Source organism: Thermobia domestica, chromosome 18, assembly GCF_964235325.1.
Source record: "Thermobia domestica chromosome 18, izTheDome1.hap1.1, whole genome shotgun sequence".
Lineage (NCBI taxonomy): Eukaryota > Metazoa > Arthropoda > Insecta > Zygentoma > Lepismatidae > Thermobia > Thermobia domestica.
This window is the reverse complement of record NC_137471.1, coordinates 122,076,536-122,096,797: the sequence shown is the minus strand read 5'-3', so window position 1 is coordinate 122,096,797 and position 20,262 is coordinate 122,076,536. Positions and strand designations below refer to the sequence as shown.

At 35.5% G+C, this 20,262-nt stretch overlaps 1 protein-coding gene across 1 annotated transcript; it reads left to right on the top strand.

Annotated features, from left to right (window-relative positions):
- Window positions 1-2,562: 2,562 nt before the first annotated feature.
- LOC145675986 (uncharacterized) lies at window positions 2,563-19,569 on the top strand. Its single transcript, XM_081746816.1, has 2 exons — window positions 2,563-3,499; window positions 11,513-19,569. The coding sequence occupies exons 1-2, from the start codon at window positions 3,135-3,137 to the stop codon at window positions 13,413-13,415; spliced, it is 2,268 nt and encodes a 755-aa protein (XP_081602942.1). The 5' UTR covers window positions 2,563-3,134; the 3' UTR covers window positions 13,416-19,569.
- The last annotated feature ends 693 nt before the right edge of the window (window positions 19,570-20,262 follow it).

The following is a 20,262-nucleotide window of genomic DNA, read 5'->3' as shown; positions in this document are numbered from 1 at the left end:
AAATAAGTAGTGCAATTTAATTTACGGTGGGAAACAATAATGATATCAAAACAAAAGTACAAAGATAACACACCAAGCACTTTTCGTTCATTGTTACGCATATCATTATTATTATTATTATTTATAATAATAATAATAATAATAATAATAATAATAATAATAATAATAATAATAATAATAATAATAATAATAATAATAATAATAATAATATATAAAGTCAGTGGTAGCTCATGCCTTCAACAAGTATACAACAGCGGCTTTAAACACATTATACATTTCCAATGGTCTTTGTAAGGTCGGGCATTATATTTGTGAAGAAGAAGAAGAATTACTAATTTTTTCAATAAGCAACTATTCTGTATCATATTAAAATCTGATCGTATATTTGAATGCAAGTATCGTCTATAATTGCCGGGAGAGTATCCTTGAAATATCGAGTAGAGTGGATGTTATGGCGAGTGCATCGTGCTTTGCGTGTCCTGTGTAGTGATGGGCAGTGGGAATATTCCCGGTGGGAAGGAATTTAAAAATGAGAATATTCCCGGGTTTTTTCCCTGGCCTATAAATTCCCGGGAAGGAATTTATTTTCATTTCTCTACTTTATCTTCCAAATTATAAGAACCATATGACTAATTACTTTATTTTAATATATTATGATTTACTTCTAGGTTTTAAAGAATTTGGAGCTTTAAAAGTTTAAAATTATTTGACGCTACTTTATATAACTAATAATATGAGTTTTTAAGTTTCATTTCCATTTGCACTAAAAAGTAAGGTAATTGTTTAGTATTGGGAGGCAAAAACTAGCAAAAAGTAGGATGATTTACGGAAGAAATGAGCTGATAGTGATGTTCCAGTAGTCAAGAAAGTATCAAAAACATTTTTTTAGGGCAGTAAGGGATTTATACAAAACGGAAAGGTAAGTGGAAGTGATTTATGTGAGAAAAGAAAGTGAATTGACGGCATCGAAGATAGAAAACAACGTGCCATGGGGCCCTCTAACCCGCCTTCATTCGCTAACGCTCGCTCTGTAATGCTGTCTGAATTTAATTTTGGTAATGTAATTTAACGTATGAAACCATAAAACAACCGCATGGGAATAAAATATCGCAAAAAGTAGGTGCAAAAGCTGGTCCCCAATGCTAAAGAACAGCCAAAATTATCAAAGTCCTAATTTGCAAATGATGAAAAGGAAACATTTTGTAAAGTAATTTAGAATTATGTAGAAATAGAGATGAAGTACTATTAATAAACCCTGAAACACCATTAGTAATAGACGTCGGTCTGTCTCCTCTCTCTGACTCGAATTTCTCGGACTTTTTTTTACATGTGAATTAACGTATGGAATTTCGAGAAATAGGTAGAATGAAAGGTCGTGTATGGCAACGTTACGTGCTAAAATATAAAGATAAGTAAGCATCTTGAAAATTTTGTGAACATAAATCTGTATGCGCAAATGTTGATAAATTGATGAGAAATGTATCTTCTAGCATTTACCCATTTGGTTTATAACATTTATAAATGTAATTTGTTGATAATATCAGTAATAAAGTCAAGTTGAGCAAATCCACTTACATATAAGTTTAAACTTATAAATGCTTTAAAAGTATTAATTTTTTCACACATAATAAATTGATAGAACGTATTGTAAATAAATATACATTTATGCGTACTCTCTAAATATAATAAAGTGTTAATAAAGTAACATAGTACCGTTCAAAATATACATTTTAAAGAATACTCTGCGGACAACAGTAATAATATGCTGTGATATAAAAATTAATTCACCTTTGAAATCATAATATAGTAATAGAATGCAATTTTCTTTCTGATTGAACATAAATTCCCGGATAAATTCCCATTTTGGGAATCTTCCCAGGGAATATTCCCGAAAAATATCTTCCCGGGAATTTACCCATCACTAGTCCTGTGATGACAAGAGTTGTGTGGGGTTTTCTATACATATTTACTACACTTACACACTTTTTCCCTCCCTTACACGTTCACACATTCTTTTCTTTTTTCTACACTTTTTCCCAGTCATTTTACACTCCTCACTTTTCTCTACCTCTTGTTCTGTTGAATTTGGCCTTCAACCTCGTTTATATGTTCGAAATTCTCTCCTTATTCTGACCTATTCCTATTGTACCATACTTCTCTCCAAAAAATCACAGTAGAAACAATTAAAGAGAAAGCGCAGGAAAAGTGTTATGAAGAAGTTGTCAAGAAGAGCAGTTTTAAAGGAATATACACATATAAAAGGCGTTATAAGAAAAAAATTATATGAACCATGATTTACGAAGCATTTTACTTTTGAAAGCCAGGTCAGGGAGCTTTGAAACTGGGGTAAGATTGAAAAAAATTAAAGAAGTGAACGAAAAATATCAATTATGTTTTAAAGAAGATGAGACATTAGAACACTTATTGTTAAATGTGAAGAAACCCCTAAAAATCAGGGGAAAATGGAATGTATCGATGAAATGAAAAAAGAAAGAAATTTGGTTAAATTAGCTTGGAGGCTAGGCTTTAATGTAAATGGAAGGGAGCTAAGTGAGAAAGAAATAAAAAAAAAACAAAGAACTTCTTGAATTTTGGTGGAAAAAGAAAAGGGAAAACTTTAAATGAAAAAAGAGCAGTACTTTCTTTCTCTTTTTTTCAGGAACCAAACTTCCGAAGAGAAGGAAGGAAAATACCTTTACCTAAACCTGAACCTGAAATTTGACTTTTTCCCTGTTTGCGACACTTCTTTTTTCACGTATTTTCGCTTTATCATACTTACTACTTCCTATCTGTTTTATGACTTTGTACACATCTTGTTACTTTTTCTCATTTTTCAACTATTCTAATCTTTACATTTTACATGTTTAATTACCTTTCTAAATTGCCGATATTTTTGTTCAATACAGTGATAATCATACTATGCAAAACTTTTGTGAAGCTTATTACAAACAAACAAACAATTGTCGAGAGAGCAATTGTGGATGATGAAGAAGAATAAGTGGAAGAAGAAGAAGATTGGAAATATAAAGTCGCTTTTGTGAACGTACGTGTAAATCAATTCATTAACATTGGCAACGTAAAATATAAGGGGAGTATAAGAACAGTGTTAAATTGTTATTATATTTCAATTCACAATGGCTGGGAAGGCGTCTGTTAAGTTGGAATTGATGTGCAAAGAAGAAATTGCTTATGATTTACCTCATGATGATTCGCTCGAAGGGAAAGGGTGGACATACGAACTAATGAATGACAACAAAGAGTTAATATTATCTACAACGGAAGGAGAGGTATCAGTGGACAAGGATACAGCTATTGGCTCTTTGGATGTGAAACTAAACGTTGATAGGGTGAAACCAGAATTAGCACTAGAAGAAGATCCTGCATTTGAAAGTAATATAGAAACGCTAAGGAAAATAGTGGTTCAGGAGGCTTGCGCGTCGTATTCTAATGACTCAAAACAATTAACAACAAAAAGTTTAAATTCAGTTCGGCCAGAAAGGTAATGTTCAATGTTTCGTTAACTAATTGGCTCAGATTGATAATACGGTTACATGGTTTCGGAAATTTTGTTGGTTAAAAGCAATATTTCACGAGAAATATTTAGGTATGGGATATCATAAACGTAAGTTAGTAGCTTAGAGTTTGGAAATGACATGGCACACCTAGACTAGCTGTATACGAAATAAAAATAATAACAAGATTCCATACAATTCTTATGTAGTTCATATCTTGATAAAATAATTATTTCTTTATTATTGGTTACACATTTCTCACTAATTGTTGCACATATTTAAGATATGGGTGCTCGACGATATTGTTTTATTTATATGGAGATTTATGTAAAATAACAAATAATGAGAATGGTAATTATTCTAAAATTTTACAAATGTAAACCTGTAATGTATTATATTCGAACATAAAGTATGGACGTTTGTGATTTTACTTAGGATTTAGCTCAAATGGGTCTAGCCTGATTTTTCCGGCGGGCTTCGAAAGACATAAGTAAAATACAAGATAAAGAATATTTTAACCAACAATGGATGTTAATTATTCTAGAGGTCCATACATCAGTCCATTTCATAGCTGCACTCATTTTTTGAAGGAAGTCGACTTTTTACATTCCCAGGAATCTTTTTTTAGATTCGGTAGGGTATGGACCTGCATTTCTGAATATGGGATCACTTTAGGGGCTTGGTGAACGTACATAATATATGAATTATTGTAAAAACAACGCTAACCTGCATGTGCTAGATGGCCGGTAAAAATAAGATTGTTATGCAGATTAGGGCATCACGCAGAATGTGGATAAACAAGGATAGCGCAAAATTCTGTATTTAGGATGACTTACATGTCTTACGTGTTGAATGTGTTCTTGTACGTTCCTAAGTATTATATAGGTAACATCCTGAAATGCTTTCTTTGCTTGTATATTTGTGTTCCAAAGTAACACAATACATTAGGGACGTAACTTCTTAATTATATGGATCCCTACATTCCCAAACATTTTCGTAGTTCCGTGTTATGATTGGCCACACTAAATTTTGATACTTCATTTCGTTTACAGTGGTCACTACCTACCTTGACAAGGGGTTACTTTGCACATCGGGCATTACTTCTTACAAAATATGAGAAGAGTTTCACAGTCATCTGTAGGTATAAGCATGAACTGTATACTCGAAGTTTCAACTACCCCCTACGATAGAACAAGTAACTTTATTTTGGCGTTAATGTTGGGGGTCAGTATCAGTTCTAACTACAAGGATGGTTTGTTGTTGTAGTGGTATGGAAAGCAGTCACTGTAAAGACCGCCAAATTTTAAAAGAATTTCCGTCAATGTTAAGTCAGTTTCGTTATATTATACAACGTAACTTGCATTATACAACGTAACTAATAACCGTTTGAACATCTTAATACAAATAAATTAGTTAAACGGCGGTTAAGCCCTACGGAGCGCCATTCTGTGCGTCATTAGTTGACAAAACATTTCGTAAGTCATTCATAAAAAATACAGATTAATGAATTGGATCCTAAAACCAACGGTGCTGACAATCTCTTACAGTTGAAGCTTGCAGGGTCCCTGACGATTCGAATAAATCGCTTCTACCTTAAGACCTTACATACCACCCTAGTTGCATGCTTTCGGCATTCAAGTCATGACAAATCAGGGTTAATTTCCCAACCTCAATTGGGCTGTCAACATTCAGGCCTTGAGGAGGCATTTTAAGAAAATAAATATAATGAAAAGGAAGACAAGAAATACACTCTGGGAGGAGATTTATGCTACAGCTCATTTCAATTTATCAATTTTTTAATCATTAGTATTACTTCAGGCCCGCTCGTACCTACAAAATTGGTAGGTTTACAAATGTAACCTTTCAAAGAGCGCTAGGTAATACTTATGTATGGCTTACTAGCAATTGCACTTATCTTTATCGAGAATAAAGTCACATCCGAGAGCATTTGTCACAATAGTGAAACACAAGATAACAGTAATATTAACTTGTTCATTAAACATTAATGTTATTCAGGGCCTACTCGTACGTAGCAATCTTAATATGTTCTCATAACATAAATCTTAATTTTACCATATACTGCCTAACTGACGTAGGCACTCCGTACTATCGATACATCATATTATCCGGTTTTTATCGTAGTAAAGGGTACCGTGGAATCGTAAACGGGCTTCCCTTTTTCTTTTTCTCGAGACCGGTTTATGATTCCCGGCACAAGATAAAAAGAGTAATTTTCAAAAATCGAAAAGAATAACATTTAATTTACTTTCTCTAAATCCAAATCAAAACTCTAATTATTTTCTATAAATCCAAATCAAAACTAATTATTATATCAAAATCTAAAATCCCAACCTCAATTTTATTACTATTATACTTTTCTCTTATTATGCCAAACATTAAAAGTTAAAACAAAATTATGAAATTTTAGTCAATTGCCGAATCTGCATATTAGCTGGGACCCAACCAGGCGTCGCACTGGTTTCATCATTTTTATTTTATAACGAAAGTATTGATGTCCCTAGGGGATGAACTATATTTTAACTTTCAGCTCTTCTTAACTTATAATATCGCTTTCTCTGAAGTCAATTAAGTTCAGGTATCATTAGTCACATTGAATGCACATTGACTTTTCATAGTAGACGGCATATATATATATCGAACGACGAACAAATCAACGAGCAACTTTATCAAATTCGAGGTTATTATCAATTACTTTCAATATTATACTAAATTGTGTTTAACTTACAGTATTTTGTCAGCAACTTAATCTTACATTAAAAATTTCGCATATTTTCCCATTATACAAACCTAACATCAGACGAAAAAATTCACTATCTGAAGAGCACATTTTTTTAATTACCCAAAATTTAAACTTTATGATTAATTGTAGTTACTACTAGTACTTCTCTAATTATGTTCGTAATTATCTCTAATTGCGTAACATGTCTAAATGCTTGATTGTATGGGGACAGCTAAATGTTAATATAAACATAAAGAAGAATGATTTAAAACTCAAAACAAGATTTGAAAATAAAATTTTTTTATGAAGTATAGTTCCCAAAACTGGAAAGACCTGAAAAGAAAAAAATACAAAACTTAAACATCCTAATAAGATTTCGATACTGAGAGTCCGCGTGCAAAACGGGATAGCCACACTTTTCAAAAGTGGTGCGGTATTATTACAATTTCAAAGTCCGAAATCGCGTTCTAAATCAATTACCTGTTTAAAATTTGCAATGCTGTCCTTACTCTCCTTTCCACATTCATCTTTCATCCCCAAACGCTGTAAGGAAACCATAAAACATGATATCTAAGTGAACGTGCCTGATTGTAGAGCGATATTGATGGTTTCTTTGACTGGTGCGCCAGTGGCGGTGGGCACACACTTTGATTCTGAAAAGTAATCTTCGAAATTGGGAGAAATAATCAAATAAATAAACAATAATCCTTTTTTCATTCTCTAAAAGTTTAAAAGTTCAAATTCGGTATTTCTGATTTCTCATCTCTTCCCGGGTTTAGCCCGAGTTCGGGTGAAGTTCACGCTATTTTTGTGCTAAGATTTTAATTTTCCATCTGTGCCGGCTACGCTTGTAAGCTGTAATTTATCATGTTTACGTGTACTTTTCCAGTTAGTTTGTTTAATTTGCGGAACTTTTCTCCTCTTTACAGCGTATTTACTAAATTTTCACGTAATGACAAGCCTTCCATTACGACATTGTGATTTACGCTGCATTGCGATACCTGTCATAAATTTCTTTTTAGGTTTGCGCTTACTATTACTATATTTTGCCATGTAGTTTACTATACAATGTTCGTACGAGTTTTCGCTTAAGCTTTCTGGTGCTCTTCGGAGTCGATGTATACTTCTTCCGCATCTTTGACTCGAAATAACCTCGCCTACAGCTCGACTTTAATTTGCATGTTGTTCGTCTTTGACCGAGTTTAGTTCGTTCCGAATTACGCTTACCAAGGCACTTTCCTTTTATTCTCGAGTTATTTCCTGCTGCACGCCTAATGTGTAGTCGTGCGTGCTGAGAATACACTGTAAGTGGAGGTCGACGAACATTGTTATCATCACGAGCAATCAACTTGTCTACATTTTGAATAGCACTATACTTAAATTTTCCCTCTTTACAATTTCGCAATAGTGAAGTACTAGCTTGAAAATTCAAATATTTCGGCAACTGAAAATTAATAAATGTTGCATCTGATGTACTGATATGATCACGTCTGCTCATTTTAATTCTACTGATTATGCTCCTCGAAATCGAGTTTACGTTAATATCGTATTACGAAACTCAACTGGTATCATTGGCCATCTTATTTTTCTTCTTAATCTTGGTGTTACATTTCGGTTCTATAACCTAAATATACTTTCGAATGCGTGTGCTTTATTGGAAGTGTTACTTTCACGCTTGTTTCCGGTAAACATTTCCGATCGATATATTATGTACGAGACGTTCACTACGTAAAACACAATTCGCTTGGCGGGTCTACGCTCTAAACTGTGAATTTGAAGTCGTTTCTTTCTACAATACTCAAAGCTGATAAAGTCGGAATGGATTTGCAGTACTAAAATGCAACTTACGTTAGACATACACTGTTACAAAGACAAATTTGAATTTGTTAAGTCGCGCAAAACCATTTGCTTGCGACACAAAACCGACAACACTTTAACTTCGTTATCACACAAAATCATCAATTGAACTCTCAAACCTTCCCTGGCTTTTTCCAGAGGGCGGATACGCGCAACCTCAACGCTACCGCTTATCATGTGTGAAACATCGGTATCCCTTTCCGGCAAAACAATTACATTAGAAACAATTGTATACAGGTACGCGTAACGATTCTTCTTTTTCGCTATCTTTACACTGCATATTTCCTTTTCCTGACTGTAATTGACTTTCTGGTTTATTTGGCACATATCTTTCACAACGTGGCCGGCTCGAATTGAAGAGTATTGTCGCGCGCACGAACGGTCTCAAGGGGCACTAGACCTTCGTGGTCGACTGGTAGGATTTTCAGTGTTAGGAAATTGTAAAAACACCGCTTCTATCATTTGCATTCAAAGAACAACGAATAGTTTGTTCACGCTCCCAAGTAAGCTCTGGTAGAATTCAAAATATTGGTTTTATATATACACGAGCGCTTAACTAATTTATGGGCGTACTGACAGGGTGTGAAGACACCGACAGAGAACGATAGCCAAGAACAACAAGTATTTATATACCGCCAGAGGATAATTATATCACAACAAGAATAATTCACATCAGGGCCACCATTTATGTGGGCCAGGGTTCGAATCTCAATGTAGCCACCAAATAATGTTAGCGGGTATATATCCCAACGATTCTGTCATCAAATTATGTGTGTGACACTGGGTATCGCATGTCACAGGCCGACAACAATTATGTCGCGCGTGCACATTCCACCAATCTGTCACCCAAGTATGTCTTGGTGAAGGAGGTTGTTATTAGCACAATAATAACACTAGTTAACAAATTTAAACTTTTTGTTTGTTACATGAGAAAAATCACCTGATCTTAAAGGAACCTTTTGCGCTGAATTCGAATATGCATTCGGTTTCTCTCCATCACGTACAGTTTTCCCATAAGAGGGGGATTTTCGGGAAATTCCCTCAAAAATTTCCCTTTTTCAGATATTTTATTCCCCTAGCTCCTGTCCCCTTACATATAGTAATATAGAAATTATACCTAAGTATACCTTGATTTATATTTAATAAACCCTAAAAGTTTCGTAAAAATCGCTTTGTTCTTTCTGGAGAAATAAATATATTTGTATGTATACTGTGTGCACTGTTTATTACACCTGATAGTAATGCTTTCAGATCTCCTGAGTTGGGGTAAAAACGATTTGCTTTATTACTACAAACACAGACATAAAAATGAATATTTACAATAGTCGACAATACACTTGTATTGCTCTTTGTAAATTAGAAACGTGTATAAAAATAGAATGTACTTCCAACGTATATTTTTTTTAAACGTACAGTATATGTCTATCTTAATACCTCCAAGTTTTTTCGTTTTGTTCATGAAATGGTTATCAATATTTGTTATCAAATGTAACAGAATGCAAAAGAAAGAAAGAATGGAATACAGACTCATTGTTGACAACAATGAACTAATGCAGTCTGAATTTTCCACTACGGTATCGTTTCCCCCCTCCCCCCGCGCATTTCTTTCTTTCTTGTGTTCTTGACACCTGGTGAGGGAGTTTTGTACATTTTTATATTGACGTGTGGTTTAACACTACTTTGCGACGGCAGTGGACGTAATATTGAGGTCTCAAATATTCAGTAATAATAATAATAATAGTATAGGTAACACTTTCCGTATGAGGACACATTGTATTAAAGCCTGTAAAATAACCCGTAGCGTAAGACATAAGTTACAAAATAGTTGGGATTGGAGAGAAGTGTCAGGACCAACAGCACATACCCTCTCGATACGTTTCTACAACTAGCTACATGTTATAACGGAAAGTTCCCCTACAACTAGCTAAATGTTATAAAGGAAAGTTAAATGTTATTACGGAAAGTTTCGAGGTAATTTTCGAGTAGAAAGTAGGGATTCTGAACTCACAAGAGCCGTAATTAAATTTGTTTTTAAGTAATGGTTTTGCTGGCTAAGCTACAGAAGATGTCGAATTGGTTTCGGGAAAGGGGTTCCGTACCTTCATGAGACACCTCTACAGCTACTCAAATTTAAACGAGAGATTTCCGCTAATATTTCCTGTAGAATATATTCTACGGCACGTTTTTAGGAAAATAACTGAAAAAAAAAACTGAATATAATTGAAAACTAAAGCTTGTAATAAACTAACTTGTGAAGTTTACAGATGTAATTATAAAAGCTTTGCTACAAAAATATATACACAGACCATAATTCAGTGAGCTCTGAAATACAAACTAACAAAATGATGTATAAGATTCGGTCTACAGAGCAACTGTTGCTTAAAGAGTGGCGTACACTATTTCGAGAATCGAGATAAGATGAGAAATGTTTACGATAGTTTTCGTCTTGTCTCAATTCTCATCTCCAAAGCATAACTATAGTGTGAGTTGACCTTGTCCCGTCTCGAATTAAAATGTTTTATCCCGATTTTGTTTGTTTTGTTTTAGAATCGAGATGAGAAATTCGTCTTTTCATGGGCAACATTACACAAAACCGAAATATTTTTTATGCCTAATATCACGTTTCTCTAATGGTACGACCTGAGGGATAATAAGTTTTTAAGTTTTAAATATTCTTCGAGATAATTGTTATTTTTATTAGTATTATTCCTGAAAATTTGATATTTCAAGTGCTGAAACAAACGAGTATTCAAATAATTGAATTTAATGAAGCGTGTGTTATCGCCGATTTATTTCCATCAAAATTCCTAAAGTAAAAAAAAAAAAAAAAAAAATGCTTGACGTGTATTCGATCGAAGAACCTCGAGATTACTGGTTAAGCCTCTAGTCCACTGAACCACGATCACAACGCTGTAAATGATTCGTCTTTTGTCTTGTTACTCTAAGTTTCTCTGCCTCAGCTTGGAGAGTTGTATGTAATTTTTTAATTCGTTTCAAAACGCCTTTCGGGTTCCTCATATGATGATATAAGTAAATGATCTTCGGTAGAGTTTCTATTAATACGTTGAGTTGTTCTTAAACCTTTGGATCGCAAGTTGTTTTTTTCTCCACACGAAACTACAGATAAGACAGATTTATTTCTCATACTGTGCATTTGTGTCAAGGCAGCCGACAATACCTGGCCATAGACATATATCCGCAACGGTATAAATGATAGTTCAATTTGATATAGTGAAACAAACTACAGCCACTTATTTTGAGACAATAGTGATATGGTACTCCATTTCATATTTCTACAATATTTAATGTAATAAAACATGTAATATAGCTAATGATTACATGTTTTCTTGCTACTTAATCATTATCTCCATTTACATTTCATTGTTTGTTGAATTTGTTACAGGCGCGATAACATCTTAGCTCTCCACGGAAAGGAGGATTCTGATACTTCTACGCAGCTTGGCAAAGGATTTCATCAATCACGTTTGACAACAAATATGGTGACACAGGAAAGTGAAAAGCGTCATACGTTCCAAAATAGTAATAAACGCTCTAGTCAAAGTTCAACTATGTCAAGTGGTGAGTTAGTGCATACAGGTAAAAAATCTCACGTATGTGGAGTATGTGGAAAGGAATTTAGAGGGTGTTCTAGTTTGGCTACGCACATGGTGATTCATACACGAGGAAAACTACACACGTGCCAAGAGTGTGGTAAGGCATTTAATCGACGTTCACATTTGGCTACACACATGTTAATCCACACAGGAGAAAAAACTCACATGTGCCAACAGTGTGGTAAGGCATTTACTCAGCGTTCAAATTTGGCAACACACATGTTAATCCACACAGGAGAAAAATCTCACATGTGCCAAGTGTGTGGTAAGGCATTTACTCGACGTTCACATTTGGTTACACACATGTTAATCCACACAGGAGAGAAATGTCACATGTGCCAAGAGTGTGGTAAGGCATTTAATCAACGTTCAAGTTTGGCTAAACACACGTTAATCCACACAGGAGAAAAACCTCACATGTGCAATGAATGTGGTAAGGCATTTAATCGACGTTCACATTTGGCTACACACATGTTAGTCCACACAGGAGAGAAATCTCACATGTGCCAAGAGTGTCGTAAGGCATTTACTCGACGTTCAAGTTTGGCTACACACAAGTTAATCCACACAGGGGAAAAACCTCACATGTGCAATGAGTGTGGTAAGGCATTTAATCAACGTTCACATTTGGCTACACACAAGTTAATCCACAAAGGAGAAAAATCTCATATGTGTCAAGAGTGTGGTTACGCATTTACTCAACGTTCACATTTGGCTAAACACATGTTAATCCACACAGGAGAAAAACCTCACATGTGCAATGAATGTGGTAAGGCATTTAATCAACGTTCACATTTGGCTACACACAAGTTACTCCACACAGGAAAAAAACCTCACACGTGCCAAGAGTGTGGTAAGGAATTTAATCAACGTTCACATTTGGCTATACACATGTTAATCCACACAGGAGAAAAATCTCATATGTGCCAAGAGTGTAATAGGGGATTTACTCAACGTTCACGTTTGGCTAAACACATGTTAATCCACATAGGAGAAAAACCTCACATGTGCCAAGAGTGTGGTGAGGCATTTCATCAACGTTCAACTTTGGCTACACACATGTTAATCCACCCAGGAGAGAAATCTCACACATGCCAAGAGTGTGGTAAGGCATTTAATCAACGATCAGATTTGGCTACACATATGTTAATCCACACAGGAGAAAAACCTCACACATGCCAAGAGTGTGGTAAGGCATTTACTCAACGTTCAAATTTGGCAACACACATGTTAATCCACACAGGAGAAAAATCTCACATGTGCCAAGTGTGTGGTAAGGCATTTACTCGACGTTCAGATTTGGCTAGACATATGTTAATCCACACAGGAGAAAAATCTCACACATGCCAAGAGTGTGGTAAGGCATTTACTCAGCGTTCAAATTTGGCAACACACATGTTAATCCACACAGGAGAAAAATCTCACATGTGCCAAGTGTGTGGTAAGGCATTTACTCGACGTTCACATTTGGTTACACACATGTTAATCCACACAGGAGAGAAATGTCACATGTGCCAAGAGTGTGGTAAGGCATTTAATCAACGTTCAAGTTTGGCTACACACATGTTAATCCACACAGGAGAAAAACCTCACACATGCCAAGAGTGTGGTAAGGCATTTACACAACGTTCACATTTGGCTACACACATGTTAATCCACACAAAAGAAAAACGTCACTCCTTGCAAAAGTGAGACAAGTCATTTAATCAACGTTCTAGTTTAGATGCACACATATTAATCCTCACAGAAGAAACTCACGCGTGCCATGCGTGTGGTAAATGATTTAGACTACGTTCAAGTTTGGCTACATCTATATTAATTCACTCAGGAAGAAATGATTACACATGCCAAGAATGTAGGAAGGCTTTTAATCTAGGTTCCAGTTTGGCTGCACATATCATAATCACACGTTCCAAGAGTTTGGTGAAAAATTTAATCAACCTTCAAGTTTGGCTACACACATGTTAATCCATACAGGAAAGAAAGGTCGCGTATGCTAAAGGTGTGGTTAGAAGTTTAGTCGAAGTTCAACTCTGGCTACACATGTTATTATGCATTAGAATATGCAATTATATGCCCTGAGTGTAGTGTGTAATTTGATATATGTTGAAGTTTGGCTACACACACTTTAATCCAGACAGGAGTAAAGCATCACACATGCCAAGAGTGTGATAAGGCATTTAATCGAAGTTCGAAATTAGCTACACACATGTGAATCCACAAGGTAGCAAAATCTCACCTTGCAAATATCCTGGAATAGAATTTATTCAACGTTCATACATGATGAGCCACAAAGGATCAAAACCTCACACGTGAAAGTTGTGGAAGTCGATGTAGTCTACGCTCAAACCTTGGAATGCAGTTGAACACATGTCAATCAACAAAGAGATGCAAAGAGCTTAGCAAGGCATTTACTCAAGGTTCACATATTGCAAAGTAAATGATAATCCACAAAGGACAAAAATCTGACACAGGGGGAGGGTTTATATGAGATGACGCATTCCTTTGTACGGATAGAGATGATATAGTCTAAACTGTTATTTTTACGCGTGCTATGAAAATTGTAGTATCCCAAATTGTGTGCTTGAGTAGAATAGTCGATCAAGGGATGTCATTTGTGTCTGACGTTATCCCATGTTTACTGTAAATTCATATCTAAGTCCAAGTTATAATCACCAAAATGAGCAACTTTGTCACCTGACAACATCTGGAAACGATTCGTGGCATCTTTCAAGTAAACTTTGAGCACTGTTCCTATATGGTCTGCAGAAACACCCGATGAAGATTGTTTCTGGACAGACTTACCTCTGCTCAAATAGTTTCACACACACGTACGAGATCATTTTGTGCTCTGCTGCCCCATTAATTTTAATTCTACAAACAATCCGACTCTATGGTCTTGCGGTCTTATTTCTATGTAGAGAATTGGTTGAGAAACGACATTCCACTGTTCCTTATCGATATTTTCAGACATTTTTATTTACATTCAGACATTTCTGGCAAACAGCCACATTTACGGCACAGTCTGTAAAATTGTTTGTAACACTTTGTACATTTTTGTAGTATAGTTTAAAGGTGGTTTTCTGTTCACTGCACTTTTGAGCAGCATTCTATTGTACATCACCACATTAAACGCAGAATATAAAACATCTGATTTGGCACACTTCTCTAGCGTGGGATCACGTTGACCAAGTGACTCTCTACCTTTTCTTGCCATCTGAGTTAAACATTGTAAATTATTTTAATTGAGTGTTCTCTACCAATAAATGATAACGATATTTCACTGCATCTCCAACTGTCAAACGCAGACTCTAGCCGTTGCCTTACTACTGGGTTCACAATGGAAATGATAAAGCATAGAGATAGCACAAATATTTTTCCCGAAGCAGTAGCTCGAACTTTAACTTTTCTGCGGTTTGATGCCGTCTTTTTGTATTTTATGCATAGACGATCCTAAGTACATACAAAGATTTGTTACTGCCAAACTTAACATACAGATTTACAGTGTGGATAGCTTCATTATTCAAAATCTATAAAAAAAACTGTTCGACCCTCTAACCAAAAGTTTTCCACATACCTTTCATTGTCCGATTACCTAGTCCCACTCTGGAGCTATACCAATGCATAACTTGTCCATATTACAGTACTATATCGAAAAAGTAAATCTCACCTATATCAACAAATGCTTCCAAACTCATCACCCTTTCTTCATGCAATATATACTACCTCACTAGACCCCACACCAAATCGCTATCAACATACTCCTTGCCCCTAAGGTTTACGCTCTGTCAGTACACTTTACCCTCATGAGATTCATTGTTCTTAACCGTATAGTGGTAAGGTGAAAAAAAATTTTTATGAATGCTAACATTTTGCCTCCTGGATCCAGGAACATTTTTGTCTGATAAGATGTGAACTAGGATTTAAATTTGTATTATATTAACAATATTAAATACAAACACCAGACAGCGAAACTGTACATTCATCTTTCTTCTTAAAATTAAGTGCGATAATTATGTGACTATTTTATTGCTTAAATACCGGCACTGAAAATAAAATATTTATTAACTAGAAAGAAGTAAACCAGGATTTCTCCTAATAGCGGTATATTCACGTTTTAATTCTGAAGCAGTCTTCATACATCATTTTTGCGTGACTTAGGCAAATCCACTTACAGCACTTTTGGCAAAATATCTGCACTTACTGTGTTTATACATGTAACATCGTCCTCGCTTTCCTACTTGAGGAGGTACAGAAGCATCTTCTTCTAGAGTCAATCCGAAAAACTTTGCTGTGTTCGCTGAATGTATAACATTACTATTAGTCGGTTCTACATTTTAGAAGTGATAAAATCACGTTATTTTCCATCGTGTAGTGTTTCTTTCGTCGTCATATTCAGTAGGTATCTGGTCTACTATGTCCACCCCACCTTTAGTGTCGTAAAATGTGACGATATCTGGCTTCCTGTTATCTCTGGTACTTTCATCTAATTTGACGTGATTGTGCATACTCTAGATCAGCACTATACACCGATTTTTTTTAGATGCATACGAACCAATGGTGCAGTTCTAATGAAAACCAAATACACTACTGTATTATTTCCTCCGTATGGAATTCACAATCGCGGGGGCAACTCTTTCTTGTTTTTACGAATTGTCCCTATAATTGTTAACTTACTGTCTCATTCCATTTATTAAACCAAATTGCACCTTGTAAACCGATTATTGTAAAAGGTCTCTTTGCAAGATGAACCATGAATCTGTTGACACAATCTCTTTACTACTTCCTCAGTTTTGTTATATATCTTGAACGGGCCTTCTGGTTGTGTCCTCACATACAATTCTATATTTGTTGTGTAGTATAATGTTCGACCAACAAGAAAAAAAATATAATTCCATAATTTGGAGGTCTTTTAGGCATATAAATACGAAATTCACATCTTCCCCGGAAACCGACAAATGTCTCACCCAAAGTTGCTAACATACCAATTAAGAAAACTGTTGTTGCAGTTGTTTACAAATAATTCAAAAAAAGTCACAAATTGGGGCTAATCTGGGGCTGAAGGTTATATCTGATTATGTTATTCATTAACCTCTTCCATTCTTTCATCCATCATATCCTGCACAGTGATCACTTTCTGCTCAGTTTGGCTTCTCCGGTTCCCATCATCACATAGAAATGACCCTACGCAAAAGACACATTCATTTGTCTGATTAACAATACACATGTGTTAACTTGTGCTTCGCACCTCCCCTCATTCTCCATCCTCATTATCCCTTTACACATTTTTTATTTTCTCTAATTGTATTGTATTTATATTGAATCAATCTGTCTATATTAAATTGTGTGTTATATACGTTTACTTACATTACAATGCTAAGGATCAAAGTTCCATACGCCAATTTTTCTTTTTCTTTTTGATTTTTTGTTAGTTGTTATACCGTATAATTGTAAAATTTCGATAGAGCACAGATCTCCACTTACACTTTGTAAATAAATTCTTTTCCATCACTCACGTCACAGAGGGCGTAACCTTCTCATATGTTGCTAGCCACTTTGGTTTGCCGGTAAAACGTAGTGCATTCACATACTTTCTCAGCTGGCGCACATGTAGTGAGGCGTAGCTGCCAAGTCTAGACTGTTTATTGCACTCATGTGGGCGCACAGTGATGCTAATTCATTAACAGGAGACAGGTTGCAAAAAATTGAGAGTTTTTACGAGCGTAAGTTGGCTGGAGTACACAAGTAGTATAATTTTTGATCATCATTATGATCATTTTCACTCTTATCCTGTTCTCATCTCATAGTTTTGGATACTGTTTCAGTTCCGTTATTTTACCGCGTATGATGATTAACGATGGAAAGTCTTTCATACATCCTTTAAAGATAAAATTGCCGGGGTGTCTCAGTTGTAAAGCGTTCACCTCTGATGCGTGGGGTATCGGGTCCAAACCCTGCTCCCACCAAGTTAACTTTGTGGCGGACAAACATCGTGTGCTTGGGTTTCCTCGGAGTTCTCCAGTTTCCTCCCACTTTCTTCATTCCACAATTTCATTCATTGTTCATCATCACTGCCTCCCTTAGCCTAGTCAGTATATCCGTGGGACGTAAAACTCAAAATTTAATTTCGTTTATTCGTTTGGAGATAAACGGGATGCGGAGAAATCGACGAGACAGAGCATACACTGAACCAAGTTCCCAGAGTTCTCGTTCTCCAATCAGTGGCAACCACCAAGCACCATCAACGAGTTCACCAGCATTTAAGAAGCATACAAATGCACATAGCATCTCGAGATCCGACTCTGACTCCAACCAGCTTATCCTCCTCTGCAGCCTGTCTACAGCTTGCTACAGCAAAACTACAAGCCAAAGTACTTTAGTTCGAAGGTTTTACTTCTCTAACTTCTCCAGTATCGGCAACGCAAAGATATTTCGCAAATGGTAGAAACAAAAAAATGGATTCATCATTAAATCACAGTCGGCTAACTTCGCAAAATAATTCGTGACAATCCAGTTTCGAAATGTTCAGGAAAACTGCAACTTTAACTTCTCCCAACAACAACCGACACTAGCAAACTCAGCCACATACCATGTCAATAGTAGTACGATGGGTCCCTCTCTATATAACACTTGATATATAGACTGAACTTCCTGAGGTGGGATACACGTTTAAAAATGCATCCGTATTCGGAACAATCAGGGACCAACGTACATAGTTCGAATTCTGAGAACATCACAGGATACTATCAACGATCTTTTGCATAAACAAATCTTAATTTTCAAGAAGAGACGCCGATTTGAACAATCCTGCTCATTACGACCAATTCCTCTCTCAGGTAAACGTTGTCAAGAATACAAAGTACATCCTACTAACAGTTGCAACATATGAACCTGTTATCCTACAAACAGGTGCACACTTTTTCTCTTTCTATGAAAACTGTCCGAATCTGCAACACTTGGTATCAATTCTCGCCACCGACATACAGCTACAAGTGCAAGTCTCGGTTTGCTCCAGAAGAATTCAGGCCGAAACTTGTAGTACCACTATTGATTCACTATTTTCAAAATCGAAAAGGTGAGACTTCGAAAGACTAATCAATTTCTTTACATGCGTAAACTATTAGCATTTGTCACCCACACTCTTGAAAACTTTCATCTTTTGCACAACCATTAATATTAAAACACGTTCGGCGCGCAGCTCTCAACATTCTTCACCTCGATTTTCATGCCACAAACTGGTTCGTACGTGCACTTTCACGTATCTCCACCCGAAACAACTATTTAACTTCATAGTGATCATGTATCTAGTTATTTGACTATGACTTTTATTTCTATTTCTCAACATTCTCTTGTACTTACCTCATAAACTCATATTTTAACAACTATTGCATCTCACTCCCAAACCTAATTGCAAATTTACCGGCTATCAACTCACTCTACACGATAAGAAGCTTCCGGCTCGATGCGCCACTAGCGGCGTTACAATACTATTTTAGCCTTACACATGTAATATTTTCCCTAAGTAGAACATTTGCTTTGTATATACTTAAACACAAACAAACTATTTGCTGAGCAAAACAATATATTCACATAAAAAATATTACATATGTGTTACAGTTTCGCCAACTAACATTCTGGCTTCATCAGGCACTATGAGATACATGAGAAACGTGCAGTCTTATATACACACAAGAGCTGAGATATCTTGTTTCTGATTGGCTCCTGGCAGCAGCCAATCACCTTCAAGTATTCTAATTCGTATTTCCCTATACCGAGGCTTCCTATCTGTTGTAAATTACACACACACACATCAAAAGGACGATCTTAGCACAACTAATCTAAACTAACAAATAATTGGTATAAATAAATAATATTATAAATATATATAAATACACATAAATAAATAAAAATATAAATAAACAGAACATACAATTACTCATATGCTTAAAAGGACGACACACACATACAGTATATACTAGTGGTGGACACAGAAACCAGTTTTTCGGTTTCCGGTTTTTAGAAAAACCGAAAGCGGTTTTTAGAAAAACCGAAACCGGTTTTCCAAAATTTAAAAAACGGTTTTTCGTATCAGAATACTGTTCCAAAACTGGTTCTATTTCTGACCAGAATAGTTTTTCGTTGTTCTCTGGAACCCATTTCCTTTCCGCAGATAGTTTTAGTTTTCCAGAACAGTTTTGAGTTTTAGTTTTTACTGAAACCATTGCGATGTTTACCGAATCCGGTATTGGTTCCTTGAGAATCTATATATGTTTTAGATCTTCAAATCGGCTTAGTTTTCAATCAAAATTGGCTTCCGTTTTCATCAAGAACTACCTTTGAGCTTCTACTTAAATCCAGTTTGAACTTTCATCAAAACCCAGTTTGGATTTTTGTTATAACTGTACATTATTATTATTATTATTATTATTATTATTATTATTATTATTATTATTAGTTACGCTCAAAAACATGTTTTTCTTCGATTCAATATTCACTCTTCTGTAAATCTCTAGTTGTTTCGAATACAATTACCTTCCTT